Source organism: Benincasa hispida, chromosome 1 (genome assembly GCF_009727055.1).
Source record: "Benincasa hispida cultivar B227 chromosome 1, ASM972705v1, whole genome shotgun sequence".
Classification (NCBI taxonomy): Eukaryota; Viridiplantae; Streptophyta; class Magnoliopsida; order Cucurbitales; family Cucurbitaceae; genus Benincasa; species Benincasa hispida.
Window position 1 is genome coordinate 68,600,548 of NC_052349.1, and position 19,590 is coordinate 68,620,137.

Consider the following 19,590-nt stretch of genomic DNA (forward strand, 5'->3'; position numbering starts at 1 on the left):
ATCGAAGGGTTGTTTGGTTGGGTCCAATATCACGTGGATTAGCTGTTGCTCCCAACTATTATAAGTTACTATAATACCAATGATAATAGTTGGTGTTTATCACTATAATAACCAACCATTAACTATAATATTATTGTTTTAAATCCCTCATTGTTATAGTATTTAATATTTGTCACCTACTATTTTTTGCACATTCTCTCAAACTAGCCACTACAAACTATTATAATCACAATATAATAACCAATTCCCTTCAAATGGTCTAAATATTTAAATACATTTTGTGAATCTTATATTTTTGAAAAATTTTCTATAAAGACATAAAAAGATCCATAAATGTGGAAATTTGAAGCTTTGGTCTTTGGCTACAGTACAGCACAGTGAGAATTTTCGAGGTTGAATGAACCTATTGGTTCAGCTTCTTCACCAAAATCGTCGATGTTGAGTAAGAACACGATTAGGAATGCTTCGGCGTCGCTCAAATTTTTTCCTCTTCATTTTTATGGCTTCTCTTCACACTTTTTCAGCACTTCAACGAACACAAAGCACATTGCCATAGCTCCAAGAGCTCTTGCAAGGAGACCCACTTCGCGAACTGCCCCAATCCCTCGGGCTTCGGACACCCTCGGCTCTTCCGATGTCGTCAATTCAGTATGTTCTTTACTTTCAAACAAAAATCACCAAACACCTAATCTCGATCTTGATCATTTATTGAAAAGGTTCAAAGACACCTTAAGTTCGGATCTCGTACTTCAAATTCTGATGAATTATAGGCTGTTGGGTCGGGCTAAAACGCTAGAATTCTTCTCTTGGTCTGGATTGCAAATGGGGTATCGGTTTGATGAGACTGTGGTTGAGTACATGGCTGATTTCTTAGGTAGGAGGAAATTGTTTGATGATATGAAGTGTCTTTTGGTGACTGTGTCGTCTCATAAGGGTCGGCTTTCTTGTCGAACCTTTTCAATTTGTATCAGATTTTTGGGTAGGCAGGGGAGGGTTAGAGAAGCACTTTGCTTGTTCGAAGAAATGGAACCAAAATTTGGGTGTAAACCTGATAATCTGGTCTTTAACAACATGCTTTATGCACTTTGTAAGAAGGAACCAACTGGGGAATTGATTGATACTGCTCTATCCATTTTCAGAAGAATTGAATTGCCCGATAAATATTCATACAGTAATGTTATTATTGGACTGTGTAAATTTGGTAGGTTTGGTACAGCTATTGAAGTGTTTGATGAAATGAATAGGGCAGGCTTGGTACCTACACGATCTGCTGTGAACATTCTCATTGGGGATTTGTGTTCGTTGAGTGCCAAAGAAGGGGCTGTAGAACAAGTTAGGGTCAGAAGTACTCGTAGACCTTTTACCGTTCTAGTTCCAAATGTGAATCCAAAGAGCGGAGCCATTGAACCTGCAGTTGGAATATTTTGGGCAGCTAATAAGCTGGCTTTAGTTCCCAGTGCTTTTGTAATAGTTCAGCTCATCTCAGAGCTTTGTCGATTAGGTCAAATGCAAGAAGCAATTAAAGTATTGAAGGTTGTTGAGGGTGATAAGCTAAGATGTGCTGAAGAGTGTTATTCTGTTGTGATGCGAGCATTGTGTGAACATCGTCACGTAGAAGAAGCTAGTGATCTGTTTGGGAGGATACTTTCTCAGGGCATGAAGCCAAAGTTGGCTATTTACAATTCTATTATTTGCATGCTATGCAAAATAGGAAATTTGAATGATGCTGAAAGGGTCTTCAAGATTATGAACAGGAAAAGATGTGCACCTGATCATGTTACTTATTCGTCGTTAATCCATGCCTACGGTGAAACTAGGAATTGGTCGGCAGCCTACAGTTTATTGAAGGAAATGCTGAGTTTAGGCATGTCTCCTCATTTTCATTTGTATAGTTTAGTGGATAAACTTATGAGGGAACATGGCCAAATTGATCTGTGCTTGAAGCTGGAAATGAAATGGGAAGCCCAAATTTTGCAGAAGCTTTGTAAACACGGACAACTGGACGCTGCGTATGAAAAGATGAAGTCAATGCTTGAAAAGGGTTTTTATCCTCCTATCTATGTTAGAGATTCATTTGAGAGTGCATTTCAAAAGAAGGGTAAGTTCAAGATTGCACGGGAGTTGCTGCAGAAGATAGACGGAGTTCACCAACATGAGTCAGGAACCAGAAATTCATCATAAGGAAATTCTCTCCTTCCATTCTCGAAGAAATTGTGAGTAGTAGATTTCTCATGCTTGATATATATTTGATTGGCTGCAATAGTGACTCTGGCATTAATGCATGCTTCCTTGTGTTTAGAAGCTTCTTGATTGACCGACAACTCCTACATGCTGTATGCACGTTTAGTTTACTTCCACCGACTCTAATTCTTTCTCAAAACAGACTGTTCCTGGATTGAGCAATCCAAAATGTGATTATGAAAATAAAAGGCCAAAAATATTTGATGATATTGCCTAGCCTACTAAGAAAAAGTGTCTGAGGTCAGAGATAAGGCTGTGTTTGCTAAAGTAACCCATAGGGTTTTTTTCATCTCCTTTAATCAGTCAGTATGTGGAATCAATCTATATGATTGTATCTTAACTGGGCTACTAATTCTTTTATCTAATAAATGCTAAATGATCAATTGAAATTCGAAACTTCAATATATTCTCATAAACTTTCTTTTTGTAGATTGTGCAGTTTCATTTTAATGTGGCAAAATTGCATAGGGTTTGATCTGTCCTGATATCTTAAAAGAAACGTACAAAAGTTTATTGTTGATCCTGATATCCTAAAAGAAACGTACAAAAGTTTATTGTTGGTGCTAACATATTTTGAGCTTTGTCAAATCTCTGAAGCTTGAGCTTCTCTTGAAGGGCCCTTCCAGTGAAAGTTTGCCCAGCCAACCAAGATCTGCATTCAATTCTAAAATGTTGTACTTGAAGCACTTGTACTAGCTTTGAGGAGGCTCGTGTTGGTTAGAATCACCTGCTTACAGAACTTCATTTTTCCTTATAAAATCGTATGTTGTTATCTTTTTCAGTTGAATCAAAATAACCTTTAGTTCTTTCTTCAGAATACACCCCAAGAAAGTAGCAATGGCGACAAAGAGAGCAAGAAGGCAAAGAATTCCAAGTAGTTCTATATTTTCATGAAAATGAAGGACAAATAAGAAAGGAAAAGGTAAGGGTAGTGGCTGAGTTTAGGTCTCTTGGAAAGGAAAAACTTATACAAAAGTTGACCTTCAACCATCAGATCAACAAGAATTACATCAAAGCTTGGTCCTCAGTCAGGTATGTGATCAGTTTTAATCTTTATTTAAAAACTCTCTTTGACTTGAATGTTGTAACTATTCCCCAGCATCCTGATAGCAAAAATGTTGTCATAGGAAAGATTGCAGAATCTGGAAGCTTGATAGTAGTGGATGTTTTACTGTGAACTTTTTCTTCTCTTGTCTTACACCACTGCCTGCACCGACACGGTGCTTTACCCCTAGATGTGCAGTCAATGTGATTCAGGTCCTCCTAGCTTTTCCTTTGTAAATATCTTTTGGAGTCTTTAAGATCTCGAAGAAGTGCAAAGTCTCCAATTGGTATGTATCTCTTGCTGGCCTCGTAACTAACAATAGAATTCAAAGTAGAAATCCTTATGATCTCAATTGGAATAGTTACTGTTTTTGTTGGGGCAGTTTGGGAAATGGCCGACGCACCTCTTCAGCGTTATGCATATGCAGTGGCCTTGTGGTTCAAGATTTTAGAGATTTTCATCCCTCAGTGGGCTTGTCCTAAATATTTTTTTGACGATATGGCAATCAAAGTTCACTGGTCCAATATTTAAAAAGTGAAAGGTTTTATGATCACATACTATTTGGATTGGAAAGCACAAAAAAGAACTTTTCAAGACAAAGAGGAGCGAGGGAAAAACGACCTTACTTGAACAAATATGTTTGATAGGTTGTACAATTGTGTCCTTGAGTTCTAAGAAGATTAGATGAAAAAAAAATTCAGATGTTGTTGACATCTTCATGGTATATTAATTCTATCCATCCTGTTTCTCTTGTTTTTGAGCAAGTTTACGAATATTTTAGCTCATTTTATGAGACTATTCATATGATATTGAAAGATTTCCGTGATATTTTAAGAATGACTTTAGAAAGTAGTTTTATTTTTTAAGTCAACTACTCAGATGACTGCATTTAGAAAACATGAAAGTATCAATGAACTATTTTAATCTATTAAAACTTAAATGTTTTAAAATTTTATGACCATGAAATTAAATATCAAGATGATAATTATGCAAACTACTTTGAATTTTATAGTAAACTTTAATTGTCACATGGTTGTCAAAAAAAATCTCAATTCTACCATTTATATTCAAATTTGTTCTAAAAACAACTTTAATTGTCACATGGTTGTCAAAAAAAGTCTCAATTCTACCATCTATATTTAAATTTGTTCAAAAAACACCCTTTTGTCAAATTTTCTGTTAAAAGAAAATTATAAATATGATGGAATAAATTGGGTAAATAGAGGTACACATAGGCACAAATAGTTTTAATTATGCGTTTGAACTTCGGTCATTTTAACCCTTAAAATATTAAAATCGTTCAAAACAACTTGTTCATTGGCTTTCCTCTAATGCGGCTGATTTATTTATAGCTAACTAAAATATAATTACTACAAATTAATTAATATTAAAAAATAACATCTAATTTCCATGGATCAAGATCACCATTTATCCTGAAAGCATTTTGATGAGATGTTTCAATAATTAAACTCAAGTATCACAAAGAGTTGGAAACCATATAACCCACAAGAGAATTTTTCATAGTTTGACTGTATTAACACAAAATCTGCTCCATCCCATTATGCAGAAATATAGTTGATGCTCAATTCCTTTTTTTATCTACCATAAAGTTCAAACTACAACACAGTGAGATAGTTGAGTCACCAAATTGTACCAACGTCCCTTTTCTTTTTAACTAGTAACCCTACATTACTAAGAAATTGAAAACATTCAGCACAGTTTCATCAGATACACTATTCATAAGTTATTGCAATCAGAAGGCCGAGACAACATCGTGGTGTAAGTTATTGCAATCATAGGTCTTTTTTAGTTCAAAAAATGTGGGGATGGAAGCAAACCCCTAACGTCTCTAAACTCAAGCTGGCATAAGATTTTACAAAGGATGGAGGATTCAAACCCCTAGCCTATTAGTCTAGTCTACCTGTTGAGAGTTGGGAAGACGTGATTGAGTTTCATTAACACTTGAGAAAAGAGATATCTTATGTGTATCAAAAACACTAGTTGGTGCTGCGGGGGAAAAAGAGTTTACTGTAATCACACAATTCACTTTTACATATGACCAAATGGACAACATGTTTCAATGAAAGCCTTTTAAATCAAATCCAAATTTCACCACATAACTATATATAAATGAAAGAAAGGTCTAGAAAGAACACGCGATCACGTTCGAACAAACATTTATAAGTGCATTCACATAACTAATGAATCATACAAGTAAGCACTGCTGGAGTTCATTGTGTATGGTTCCTGACCTTGTTTTCAAGCAGATTGCAATAGATTCTCGATATCTTTCTGCAGAACGAGGGGAAAAAATATAACATAAGCCTCTTCATGTAGTCTTATATGAAGTTGATCCAAGGAAAACGTACTAACCTCAATCTTGAAAGGCGAGGTGGTTGGAGCATATCTATCAACCACCGTCCCTTCTTTGTTCACCAAGAACTTTGTGAAGTTCCATTTGATGCCATCGCCAAATAGTCCACGTCCACCCTTTTGGGACTTCAGGAATTTATAAATCGGTGCTGCATCTTTCCCGTTAACATCAACCTACAAACCACATTAAGAGCAAGTTTGGAAGAATTTTCGAGAAAAGTTTTTTTTTGTTAAGTGGAACAAAAATAATGAAAAATCTTCAAAGGTACTTTGAAATTTAAATTTTCTAAAAGCGCTTGTCTCGGATTCTGAAGTTAAACTAAATCCATCCTAAATGTTCTCATAATTGGGCTAACAAATGTCTAGTAACCGATGTTATGTGATGAAATTACTTGTCCTATTACGCAAATATAATCAAAATCATATGCTTAGTGTGTATAATCTCATAGCAGACCAGCCGAGATATAGGTAGAGACTAACAAGAAACGCCGCTCTTTTGCAAAACAAAAGCTATTGCCACCGCTGGTTAAATAACTTGTACGTTGTTTATTTATTTAACAACCATGAAGATTTGGACTGCTTAAATTAATTTCACGAGACAAATGCCTAATTCTACAATATTTGATATCAAAATAACTCCAGGATATTTAATATTCAAATAGATGGTCAATATGGTTTAAACCCAAAATACCTCAAAAGACATCTTGGTTTGTTTAAGACTGCATCACATTATGATTACCTTATCAAAGATGGGGAATTCAGCTTTGAACCTTGTGCATACAGTTTCCTGAATCTGCTCATTGTTTCCTGGCTCTTGTGCTGCAAACTGATTGCAAGGAAATGCCAATATCTCAAAACCTGCCCAAATATATATTGTTTAAACTAACCCCAGTCTCGAACTATAGAACTTCACGAGTTTTTATATTTCCATGGTATAATATCTGACCTTGATTCTTGTATTTTTCATACAATACATTCAACTCGTTGTAGTTTGACTTGGTTAAACCACTGCAAAACAACAAAGATCTTGAGGAAAAAGAACAATACAGCACACACAGCCAGGTTTTCTTGACATTTTCCCTTTCACTCTTCGACCCATTTGCATTTTTTATTTTCTTTAACTTTCCTATTATAATGGTGATTCTCTTTAATTCACTTTAACCATGATCTCGTCTTCGTCTATGTGGGTGTGTACCATTATAAACGAAGTGAATTGGAAGAGACTTGAAGTAGTCAATCTTTCAACACATAGAGATCGCAACCGTCAAGACAACATTCAAAAAGTACGAAGAGAATACAAATTACCACTCAGAAGCAACATTCACTATCAGAAGAACTTTCCCCCTGTATTGACTAAGGCTCACATCATTCCCACGAATATCCTGCAAACAAAGCCATTCTACAAATTAGATATTCCCAAAGCCATCAATGCCCAACTAATCAAAGATTTGCCAAAGTAAAAACGAAGTAAACAGAAAACCACTTCAATAAAGAAGCCAAATAAAACGAAATGAAGAACGAGCGGTTATACAAAACGGATCCCAAATATTTCGACAGTCAGACATTTCAGATATTTAGATCTGATATAACTGATATATCCAAAACAAATGCCGAAATGATCAAAACATTGCCGAACTAAAAACTAATTGAACAGGAAATCCCTTCAATAAAGAAGCCAAAGCCCACGAAGTGAAGAACTAACTAAGGATCTCAAATATTTTGAAGTCAATGTCCAACTAATCCAAGATTTTCCCGAAGTAAAAAAACGAATTAAAATGAAAACTGACAATTCAGATACTTCGATCTTATGGAGATATTTCCAAAATCAAGCCGAATTAATCAAAGATGTGCAGTAAGTAAAAACGAAACAAACAAACAAATCGTTTCAACAAATCAAAACCTAAGTCAGCAAAATGAAAAACAACAACAACAACAACACAGAGGAGTATGCAACTCAAACTAGAAACAGAGTAAACTGAGAAGGCATAGAGTTGAATACCTTGACAGTGAAATCATAAATGGAATTGGAGGATTCTTCAGCCATATTGAGAAGGAAATAGGGAGAAATTTGGCCTGTGCGGTAGTAATAAAATGCTGATAAACAGAGAAACGAGAGAGAGATCCAATTTACAAATTTAAAAATATGCATTTCGATGAGATTTCAACGTTCAAATTTCAACGCAGCCCTACGTTCTTCGATCAGCGTTTCGTCAAAGCAATATAAATATATTTCCATGTTTAGATAAGCAATATTTTAAATCGTCCGTCAGCATTTATTTCGGATTTATATGTTTATTAAAAAAAAATACAAAAACTAATAAATATTGATAAACTTCTATCAACATGTAATAGAAATATTTATCATTGATAGAAACGAATAGAAACTAATAGAAATCTAGAGTGGTTAAATTTTGCTTGTGTAAATAATTTTCTTTATTTTTCTATTTTTAAAAATCTTAGAATATATATATATATATGTGGCTTGGTAGATAAGTTAGTTTGACTTTGATAAACATATAGAATAACATGAAAAGTGTTTGTCATTGACGAATCAGCAAGTGCCACATCGTATTGAGTATCTGAAAATTTGGACAAGGATCTTTTTTACCATGTGATCTCTCTTATATTAAATTCGAAGTCGTATTAAAATAAAAATATTTTCAATTTTTAAAATTTTAATTTTATAGATATATGGATTAGTATGATGTTTGTTTTAAGTAAACAAAATTTTGACGGATATTTTCATAAGGTAAACAAAAAAGAAATCCGCCTTGAATTAAAACTCTTTCTCCTCACACAAATGCCACCATATTATTAGTTGTCATTGGTTTTTGTCTACCATTGTAAGTAATCGCAATTTATTTGTTGATTTTCTATTTCTTTCATCTAATTTGATGTCGATTTGTTTACTAATCTTTTTTCTGACTGATTAAGCTGACATTGGCTGTGGTCTTAAACGTACAAAGAAGGATGAAAAATCAAAACTAAAGAAAAGGAAAACTACATTAAAAAAGACAACAGATAAATTAAAACAAATTGATACGTTGATTTTTCCTTGTTTGAGTCGTAGATTTAAAAGAAATGAACAGGTTTTTGGGTTGAATTGTCTGTGATTTATTAAGTTGTTTTACATTCTCAAGTTTCAATCTCTCACCATCCACTCTCTTAATCGCTTCTCAATAACACTTAGGACCTGTTTGAGAGGTTAAAATGTAATCAGAATTACGATGAAATGTCAAAACCGATGTTGAAATGAGATTGTGAAGCATGAAAATGTTGGAAAAAAGGATTGGATTGAATACTATGGGAAGGGAATGTAAAAGGGATTAAAAACCGGACCCAAAGCTCTCTCCAAACGTTGACTTGGGATTACAACCTTTACAAATCCATTACATTACAAGCTCTTGAACAATCCCTTAGAACCGTTGGCTTTTGTATCTCATATATCATTCTGTTTTTTCCATTTCTAAGAAATGTGTATGAAGGAATTGGCTTTCAAGCTATGCTTATATTCTTAATTTGAGAGAAATCTGAAAGATGGAGGAACAAACAAATTTGTAACTTATTCAAGAGAGAAAAAGTTTGAAACTGATCTATTATTTCTCCTTTCAATGGATATTAATATTAAGGCCACGTTTACATCAGAGAAATGGGTATAAATCAATCTCAATTCGGTTTATGGGCTCCAATATGATTATTTTAGCTTTTGTTTACATATCCATACGTAATCGTAATTAAAAGTGGGGTCCACTGTACCATCTATAATGAAATCTTATAATCTAATTGATTGAGAAAGTCCTCAATCCAATTGCATTTGAATATACGGTGGAATCCACATATTTAGTACGAATATTGTGTCTCAATTTCCATCATTTACCCTTTGAAATAAGGAGATGCTGGTTTAGAAATGGAATTATTGATATCAATTTCAACCATTTTAACAATATCCTTTCTTCGTCTTACCGATCTATCGATTACTACGATGAAGTCGATAGCAATTAAGATATCGATACTTTTATCAATTTTATTTTGTTTGATCAGTCTGAACGCTGAATTTTTCCTGAAAGTGATGTTCAGGTCAATATACGATCCAAATACTATTTTTCTTAAAGCATCAAGCTGCGCGTGAGTCAACTTTTGCTTAATAACAACATTTGCATTCTTCATATGGGATAGGCTGGTATACTGTATTGGAAACCATTCTTCCCGGAGAATCTTGTAACGAAGTTATGCCATTACTTATCTAAATTTTTTATTTCCATGGAAATTCAATTAGCAAACAACACATTTCACTAACTTTACTACATTTACCGATACTGATTATATTAAATTTTTACTGATACTGATCAACCATTATCCATTTATTGATATATCCTTCTTCATACCGACTTACTACTATATGACCTAATCACATGATTGTCAACGAAGCACACAACCATACCAATAGACGATAAGGAAGTCGATTTTTACGTAGATAAGTATAAATCGAAGATATCAAAAATCAAATAGAGTTGATATGACTACCGATGAATGAAATACTGAATAAAACAGCGTGACCAGATTAATGACAACTTTGTACTACTTGAAAAGTAATGACACCAAACATGCAAGTTTCAGTTTTGAACAACATTGGAAATTTGGGTGTATATATTCCTTGAAGCCCTAGTTGTATGTGTTATGAACAGTTAATTGAAGATGATGGCTAGTTTATACGAAGTAAAAATCAAAGTCAAAGGCAGCATATGTTACACTTACATGAGGACACAAATGATTGATAAAAACTTGAAAATGAAAATCGGAAGATGAATCGTAAGGAAGCAAAGAATAGTGGATTACAATGGTCGACAGATTGTTTGAAATAGGGGTGAATGACCGTGTTCGATGTTGTCAATTAGAAATTGCGTGATAAGGGTAGTTTTGTCATTTTTGTTCCATCTTTAAATTAATGATTTGAAATAAATAGGTTGAATCACAATAATATTGCTTTAAAAAAAGGGTTGACCAGATAAATAATAAATTTAGAGGTTTCATTTGGATAAATAGCAAAAAACTTTCAAAGTTGTGAAAATGGCAAAATTGAATTAAATAATAAAAAATAATAATGATAAATTGTCAAAACTGCCCTCATAAATAAATACTTAATGTTCATAAGTTAAGCAAAAAACTCCAATACACTATAACTAAACAATTACCATGATAACCAATGTAGCCTACCAAAAGTCCAATCATCACCTATATGATTACTACAATTCTCTAAGCATTCATAGAAAATAAAAAATAATTAAAACAAAAACCACCAACAACTCAAATAAAAAAAAAATTAGGGATTTGAAAAACTTCTCCTCTTCCTTCAATTTTCCTCTAAAAAAGAAATTAGAGATTTGAGAATTTCTTCACGCAATCACAACACCTCTTCCTTCGATTTTATGAGGCAATCACAATACACACGGTCACATAGAATAAAAAACGTTTGAAGGAAATAAAAATCATATATTGGAGTTATATGGCTACCAATTACAAGTTCATGAACGACAACAAAATTAGGAAAAGAAAAAGAAGTTGTAGCCCGTAAGGTTATATATTTTTATTTTTTTTTTATTTTATTCATTTTTTCTTTTTATTGATTTGAATTATATTAAAATTGAATTCTAAAACAAAATCTAAACATTTCAAACTCAACTAAAATTTATTGGGTTGTTAAAAAAATGAAATATATATATATATAAAATTCCAAGTAGGATTGACTCTTATACTTTTCTCTCCTAAATTTAAAATTTACAAATTTCAATATCAACTTAAATACAAAATTTTCAAATCTCGTATTAAATAAATTTAAATGGATTATCTTCTTAATTACATTAGTTTTGACACTAAAATACAAAATTAAAAAGAAAAAACTCCAATAATTTTAGATAATTAATTTAAATTCATAAGATCTTGGAATATTACAGTTTATATACCAATGATATATTATTATATTATTATATTATATTTTTTAAAAAATAAATTATATAAATAGTAATAATATAAAAGAAAAATGTATGAAATAGAAAAAATAGTTAAACCGTGAGAATACAAATCCCTAGATATATTAAAAATTTTGAAAAAAGAATTAGATAATTTGAAAAAAGAAGGTAACAAAAAATTGAATTTGATAACAAAATGTATAAATAAATTAAAAAGGAATAAGGTAAAACTAATTTTGATAAGAAAATATATAAATAAATTGACAATGAATGAGATAAAATCAAATCTGATGACAAAAGATAGATTTGGATGGATCAATAATCATGGAGAAAAATCAGGAAGATACAAAATTTTGTTATAATAACGGATCACAAAAAAAAATTATAGTTAAAATCTCATTAGTTTACATTACAACTACGTTATATGTGTAAAAAAATGGTCATTCAAGGATATGAGAAATATACTGCTAATTTATTAAGAATATCTGTATAAAATTATGAAAATCATTAAAATAATAGAAAAAATAGTATATAAAACAATTTAATCCTTCAAAAATATGAAAAATATACCACTAATTTATTAAGAATATATGTACAAAAGTATGAAAAAAAATTCAAAGATTTGAATAAAATTGAATATATAAAAAGTAATGAAAAACCATTCAAAGATTTAAATAAATTTGAATTTTGATTAGATAAAATAAAATTTGATAATATATGGATATTTAAAATATTAATTTAGTACAAAATCTAAATTAATAATAAAATATGGAGATTATGATAACTACATGACCAAAATGGGGTAGTTGTTCTTGAGGAAAATCAACAATTACACTTATATATAACTCAACCTTGTGTTTTATTTTACAATTTGTAGTTTCATCAATAACAATAACTATGAACTAGACAAGGATAAATCAGAGATTTAGAAATTTATGGAAATGTGCATGTCACGTGACTTACCATAAATCTTATTCTTGGGTGGTTTTACCATTTTCAGAATGAAACCTTAAATTTTGCCATACACTCCAATTTTCCTTTAAAAAAGTAGATGAGTAAATACCAACAATCACAATCACACTAGTTTACAATTGAGGCCCATTTCGATTGATGGTCCAATTGGAATCAACCCAAATTACACCATTTTTCATTTTCCATGTAAATGTGACCTAATTGAAAATCATGCGATTAATTGAATCATTTTAAATTTAATAAAGTTACGCATACCGTATTTTACTGTAACCTCAAATATAAGGGGGTGTTTGACAACCAAAGAGAGTTGGGTTGAGTTGGTATTTTTTACCAACTCAATATTTGATAACCAACTTAAATGTTGGTGGGGTTTAGTTGGTTATTTTACCAACTCACCACAACTTTCTCCAATTATCTCTCCCTCCAATGTTTTTAATGGCTCCAGCCATCGGCCTTTGTTGGCAATTATCGCTACCACACTCTGGCAACATACTCCGATGACCACCTTCAGGTGGCCAACTTCGACAATCAATTCCGAGCTTCGACAACCACCCCCGATGACACTTTGGCAACCAATTTTGACAACCACCTTGGTAAAAAAAAAACTCTACTTCCATATTCGCACGACCAATTTCGACAAAGAACTCCGAGCTCCATCAACCACCTCTGACGACAACTCTAGTGACTAACTCCAACAACTACCTTCACACAAGCAACTTCGGTGACATACTTTGCCTACCACCTTCGTATGCCCAACTTCGACGACCACTAATAAAAATAAAACGGTAGTTTTAATTACCCACCATTTTATCACTCCCACTCTAACTCGTTTTCCCACGTGTTTACATTACTTTCCCAACTCCCTCAATCACTTTATCATTTCTCTCTCCTGCTCTCTTCACATTTACTCTCCTTTTTCATCTTCTCTCTTCTTTCACCCTCTGGTTTGTTTTTCACATTCTCTCTCTTTTTTCTCTATTTGGCTCGTATGAGTTTTATTTTCCATTTTCTTTCTCAATCCTTCTTTCTCTTTTTTATTTTCTTTCTATTACTGTTCTTTTAGATCTAATTGTTCTTCTTCTGTTTCATTTTTTTGTCAAATCTTAAATATATTACATACAACGTCATATTATTGTTTCACTAAACAAAAGTTCAACTATATATTTTAAACAACCTATCCCTTGATGTTTGCAAATATTATGTAATTCTAATGAAATAGTGGAATTTAAAATTATGACTCAAGTGTTTTTTTTTTAAAGACAGTTTCTACACTGATGCAACATAATAATAGAAAAAATAGACATCAATATTTCTAAAATTATTTCACTGGTTATAGAAAAAGGTAAATTCATATTCAACAAATTGGTAAAAAAAAGACTATCTAATAGTTGGTTTATGATTTAAATTGTAAGATTTTGTTTTTTTTTTTAAGATTAATATTTAAGTGTCATCCTTTCTATCTAAAACAATGTCAATAGTTTTATTTGATGGCACTAATCCTTTCTTTCTTTCTTTTTTTTTTTTATGGTAATTAATGATTAAGTTGGGTTTTTGAATGGAAGAATCACTTCTATTTGAGTATTTAAAAAATTGACTTCAAAATTTTTTATTCTGTATATGAATACTTTGTAGAGAATTTATTATATTTTGAAAATGGAAAAGAATTGGAAGTTTTTTTTTTTTTTTTAATCTGAGAAAAGTTAGAAAAATATGTGTATAATTGAAAATTAAAATCAATAATAGCAAAAAAATAAAAAAAGACAAAATCAATTTCATTTACAAAAACAACACCAGATACCTCAACTCAACTCAACTCTACATCCAAACACAGATAATAATTACTAATTCAACTCTGCACACCAAAACATACAATGTATCTCTCAAGATAATAATTATCAACTCAACTCAACTCTTTGTTTTTATCGTGCATCAAATACCATCTAAACCTTCTTTTATAAGATTTAAAGATTCTTGATTTTATGAAAACAACACTTTGAATGGTTGCTTTCTCTTTCTCATCTCCCCTAACATTTTATTTCGAAGAAATACGTATGAAGGAATTGGCTTTCAAGCGATATTTATAATTTTAATTTGAGAGGACTTTGAAAGATGTAGGAACAAATAAATTTGTAAATTCCTCCGGAGAGAAAAAGTTACAACTCTTCCATTATGTTCCATTATTTCTCCTTTCAATGTTCCATTATGTTTCGTTATTTCTCCTTTCAATGGATATTAATTGAAGATAATGTCATTAATTGATTATTTTTTAATTTAATAAAATTATGCATACTCTATTTTATCAAAACCTCATACATAAGCTTTCTTTTATAAGATTCCAACACTCTTGAATTTTTAAATTTTTTATTAAATTACATATGATAAAACTTATGGGGTATTTAATTCATCAATATGAGTTGAATTAGATGGGTAAAAATTACCAAATCAATGTTTGACCCAACAATTTTAAATGTTGGTAGAGTTGAGTTGATTATTTTTACCAACTTACCTCAATTCTCCTCCTCCATCCATTTTTGCCAATGGTTCCACCTATCCCCATCGTTGGCGACTACCGTTGCCATAGTGTGCCATATTTCGATGACCAACTTCAACAACCACTTTTGCATGCAACTCCGGGCTCCAACAACTACCTCTGATGAAAAACTCCAACGAAGACCACCTCTAATAATCGACTTCACGCAACAACTACCTTTGACGGCCAACTCCGACAATCACCTCCAACAACCAACTTTGTCATTTAGACCTACTTGTCACATATATCCAAAGAAGACTGATTGTTTCTTAACAATTCCACCATAGCCTAAGAAAGAGGCATTGTTTAATTCTACATGGTAGGATTGACTAATTTAACTATATTATTTTATATATATATATATACATGAGATATAATCCCTAATAGCAACCCTATTTACTTTCCATGACCGCTAAAGTATAGCTAAAGTATGTTGTAGGGTTGTTGATTATATAAATAATAATATTTTCTCTACATTAAGATAAATATTTTATATGTTGAAAATTTTAAAATATATTTTTATTTAATTAAGTTCACATCTCAAATGAGCGTTAAGAATTTGGGAAAGTATGTGTATAATCGAATGATGGAACAAAAAGTTAAGAAAAAAAATAACAAAAAAATCCATAAAAATGCATGTTTTTCTAGGTTATGAAAAACTGCAGTAGATATATATCCATAATGCAACCCAACTCACCTCAACACTCCAAATATAGACAATTATTATCAACTCAACTCAACTCAACTTTGTATCTCAAACACAGATAATTATTATCAACTCAACTCAACCTAACTTTACACACCAGATAAAGGGAAAATTTCATATTCCAACATTCTAAATGCTCTTTTATTAACTATATAACTATATAATTTAATAATTGTCAATAATTAATTATGAGTTAGTATTTAACAAATAGATAAACAATTATGGGTGCTAAATTTTAGCATTTGTTGATGCCAAAATTCGAACAAGAAAAACACACCTAACCTTCAGGTGATACCAATAGTGAATTTGTTTGAAAAGGAGAAAAATGTGGTCTGCAAAAGAGAAAACATGCACTAGTGTAGTGTTTGCCACACGCACTCCAATGCTTAAGTCATAGAGTGAAAGAGTGTGGAAGTTAGAGAGTACGATTAAAGTTACCTATTATGGAGCTATAATATATTTATAAAACTTGTTTACTTAGGTTGTTCCATTAGGGGTCTTAGAGTTGCTTTAGGATAGTCATATAAATTATTGGACTGAGGGGTGAGCTCTGTTTCGTGTTTGACTAGGATTTACCTTGACCTTGACCGAGGTCAAGCATCTTTCCCTAAGCCCTTTTTGGTCATAGGGTATTAGCTTTTGGCTGGGGTATACATGGGACATGCTCTATTAGCTATTTTGCTAGGCTTGATGTCACACCCCATTCCAAACTTTCCTTTTTCACCCGAAAGGAGACGTGAGGACAACAAACACTTCCCTTTTGGAATGCTTACTGCCCGCCTTAATTAGACTTTACTCGTGATAGAAGTACAATTAACTTACCCATAGATAATTGTATTAATTACAACTTCTAATGTCTTTACAACTTATGTTTACAACCTCTTAGCTTAACATATAAATATTTTTATCAAATTCTCTCAAAAATAACAAGACTCAAAATTAACCCTATTGATGTGGCAGACCTTGATCTTGAATGTGATGGGGTTGATGCCCTAAATCTCATGGGTCCTGTAGTTGTAATTGTATTGTACAAACAGTTTACTTATTTAATAAAATACGAGGTATTTTATTTGACATTTAGTAGCATTAACCCACAAAACCAATAAACATTCAAGGTTATCTTCTGTAGCCTAAACATGTATGTGGAAACATACAAGTAGATCGTGTTTAAGTGATAACCCGAACGGTCTATAGTAGATGGATAAGGTTGAGTAACTTATCCTTGTGACACTACGAATACGACCCGCTTTGTAGATATTACAATTGTTGTAAAGTTCTACAAATGATCTGATCCTAATCATTCATGTAGAGACATGTGAGTGAGGGTGTTCTATACAAAAAGATTTGTATAAGACCCGACCATGAAATAAATAGTCTCATTATATAACACCTTTAATAGTAGAGACTTATATTTCATCAGGATGACCATAGGTGACATGACCTAAATCCTGAGTTAGTTATGAACTACTACCTAGGAAGGCAATCCTTTAATCTGCATATGTGAGAGTGGTCAGTTTTCCGACTCAATATGCCTACCATTTTAGGGATTTGTCTGATTGGAGAGCTGGGAACACAACTACACAAGACAGAATTCACTCCTTCCCTAATGTCGGATAGATAAATAAATTGCTCTTTTAAAGGCTGGTTTTTTTTTAGGCTTAAACAATGTGGCACCACACTCTCTCTTGGCTCGAGAGGGGTTTGTTCATAGTTAGACCATGACTTATTGTTTATTAGAGGGATCAGTGGTACTTAAGGAGTTAGATATAACTACATGGGCAAAACGGTAATTTTGGTCCAACTGTACTTATGAGCAATTTGTGAAGGGTCATCGCACCATTGATTGGTTATATCCAATGGACACATAAATATATGTATAGTGCGAAGAGTGCATCTGTCGATCTTTAGTGGAATGACCAATAGTTAATAGAAGTTGAGTAATTTAATTAGAATAGTTTAATTACCTTCACAGAGCCCCACACATTCCTATGATTCTCAACCTCTAAAGAGAATCAGAGGTCTCACTTTTGGTGGCGTTCCAATTTGGAATTGAATTTCTGCTCGTGTTTGTGATCCAAAGGAGAGAATAAGAGTGTTCATGACCGGATCGAGAAGGAAATACGTGAAGAATTATTGGGCTTCAAAGGTAACTGTGACTAACCTTAACTTTTTTTCTTCACTGCATATTGAAAAAAGCATGTTGTAAATTCTTTCTGCTTCTGCATCGAACCTCACACTCCTTCAGAGTGGCTCTCTGGAACATCCCTCTTCCAGATACCTGCAGGGGAGACAAAACATTTGGAAAACATCAGTAAAACATGATAAACAATGATTTGGCATAATCATAATTTTCTCATACAAGTTTTAGAGAAAACTCATCCCATACAAATCCAAGTTTTGAGGAAACAATACCTGTACCCAATACAACTTGTCTAATGTGCACATGTTGACAACAACCAGTTAGACGTGTTCGAGACAAGCTAAAATTTCTCGGGAACAATTCCAATTTCTCGTGGTTGAAATCCCATTCCATCAACCACAATTAAAATATGAGTTTCCAACAAAGCCAAACAACAAAAACAATATAAAACATGTTTTTTAAGAAAATATAGATAAACTAAGTTATTCCACAGAAAACCAGTGATTTCTAATTAAATCCCAAGAAACTGCATTTAAAGATCATGCCAGATTTCTAAACCATACATATATGTATATAAATTCAACCAAAGAATTTTGGAAATAAGGCACTCATAATTCCTGATGAGGATTTCCTTTCCTCCAACTTTCCCGGTCTTTTCCTAGTTCCTAGCTTCTTCAAACTCTAATCCCTTCCAAGAAAAACCCCAAATTATCTTAAATTTCACCTAATAACATTGAGGGCTAAATACAATCTTAAATTACCTCATTAGTCCAAAATCTCCCTTACCAACCCTAACTTGTCACAAATAAGTTTTCAACGATCGGTGGGCGGTGTTTGGAGGTTAGACATGCAGCTGGGTGAGTAAGCTGGCGTACGTGTGCGGTAGATAATGCACAAGGTGGGCAAGACACTCAGGCGCGACAACCGTTGTGCTGAGGGTATGGGCAGGCGTTGGGTGTTATGGGCGTCAAGTGATGCCACATAGACGCGTATGGATGGGCACCTCTTGCATGTGAGGTGTCAGACAAAGCGTGCGACATGGGCGCCTCTCTGCAGGTGTCGCCAAATAGAAAAACGTGAGGCAGAGTGCTACATACAGGCGCTAGGTGTCGAGATGGGCGCGCGAGGTGTGTAGCACTAGGCACTAAAGGCTGGCACTGCTTGGCTAGGCAACCAGCCCGACCTTTCCCCTCTTTCTTCCAAGTTTTCCAAATCTCTTCAACTTGGATCTCTCCGACAGCCTAAAGATAATTTCTACACTCAATTTACTTTAATTTAGCATAAGTTTAACTTCAGTTTGCATGGGTGGAATGGGAGAACTAAGCTCCCAAAGTTCCCTATTTATAGAGGTCTCCAAGCCACCATGTTGTGCCACATTTTACTTTTTGCATGTGTAAGTGTCTTTACCATGCAAATCTCAGCACATACTTCCTTTTGAGGTGTCTTCCTTAGACTTTGCATGGTCTCTCTTAGCCTCTTATGTTATCTTCTCCTACTAAGACTTAGTAAATACTTCTTCTAAGCTAGCCATTTACCCCTTTTTGCTGTTTTACTTAACCTTGCACCCCAAGGAACCTTAATTCTAACGCCTATCCTTCATGTTGGATGCATGGTTTC

General features: G+C 32.9%; 2 protein-coding genes across 6 annotated transcripts; one reads left to right on the forward strand and one right to left on the reverse strand.

The window, feature by feature from the left end:
* Positions 1-330: 330 nt before the first annotated feature.
* On the forward strand, positions 331-4,112 carry LOC120067564 (pentatricopeptide repeat-containing protein At1g77360, mitochondrial-like). 5 transcript variants are annotated; one of them, XM_039019119.1, is made up of 5 exons: positions 331-2,213; positions 2,839-2,957; positions 3,057-3,273; positions 3,369-3,572; positions 3,669-4,112. In XM_039019119.1, exon 1 carries the CDS (start codon positions 436-438, stop codon positions 2,179-2,181), a length of 1,746 nt encoding a protein of 581 aa, XP_038875047.1. In that variant the 5' UTR covers positions 331-435; the 3' UTR covers positions 2,182-2,213; positions 2,839-2,957; positions 3,057-3,273; positions 3,369-3,572; positions 3,669-4,112. The 5 variants fall into 5 exon arrangements, with proteins under 5 accessions (XP_038875047.1, XP_038875044.1, XP_038875052.1 ...); XM_039019116.1 differs by having other exon boundaries at positions 3,374-3,572; XM_039019124.1 differs by having other exon boundaries at positions 3,057-3,572; positions 3,648-4,112.
* Positions 4,113-5,287: 1,175 nt separating this feature from the next.
* Positions 5,288-7,883, reverse strand: LOC120088031 (probable phospholipid hydroperoxide glutathione peroxidase). The gene is made up of 6 exons (XM_039045055.1): positions 7,659-7,883; positions 6,965-7,041; positions 6,606-6,667; positions 6,399-6,517; positions 5,660-5,833; positions 5,288-5,578 (listed from the first exon to the last, which is right to left on the reverse strand). The coding sequence occupies exons 1-6, from the start codon at positions 7,806-7,808 to the stop codon at positions 5,546-5,548; spliced, it is 615 nt and encodes a 204-aa protein (XP_038900983.1). The 5' UTR covers positions 7,809-7,883; the 3' UTR covers positions 5,288-5,545.
* Between the last annotated feature and the right edge of the window lie 11,707 nt (positions 7,884-19,590).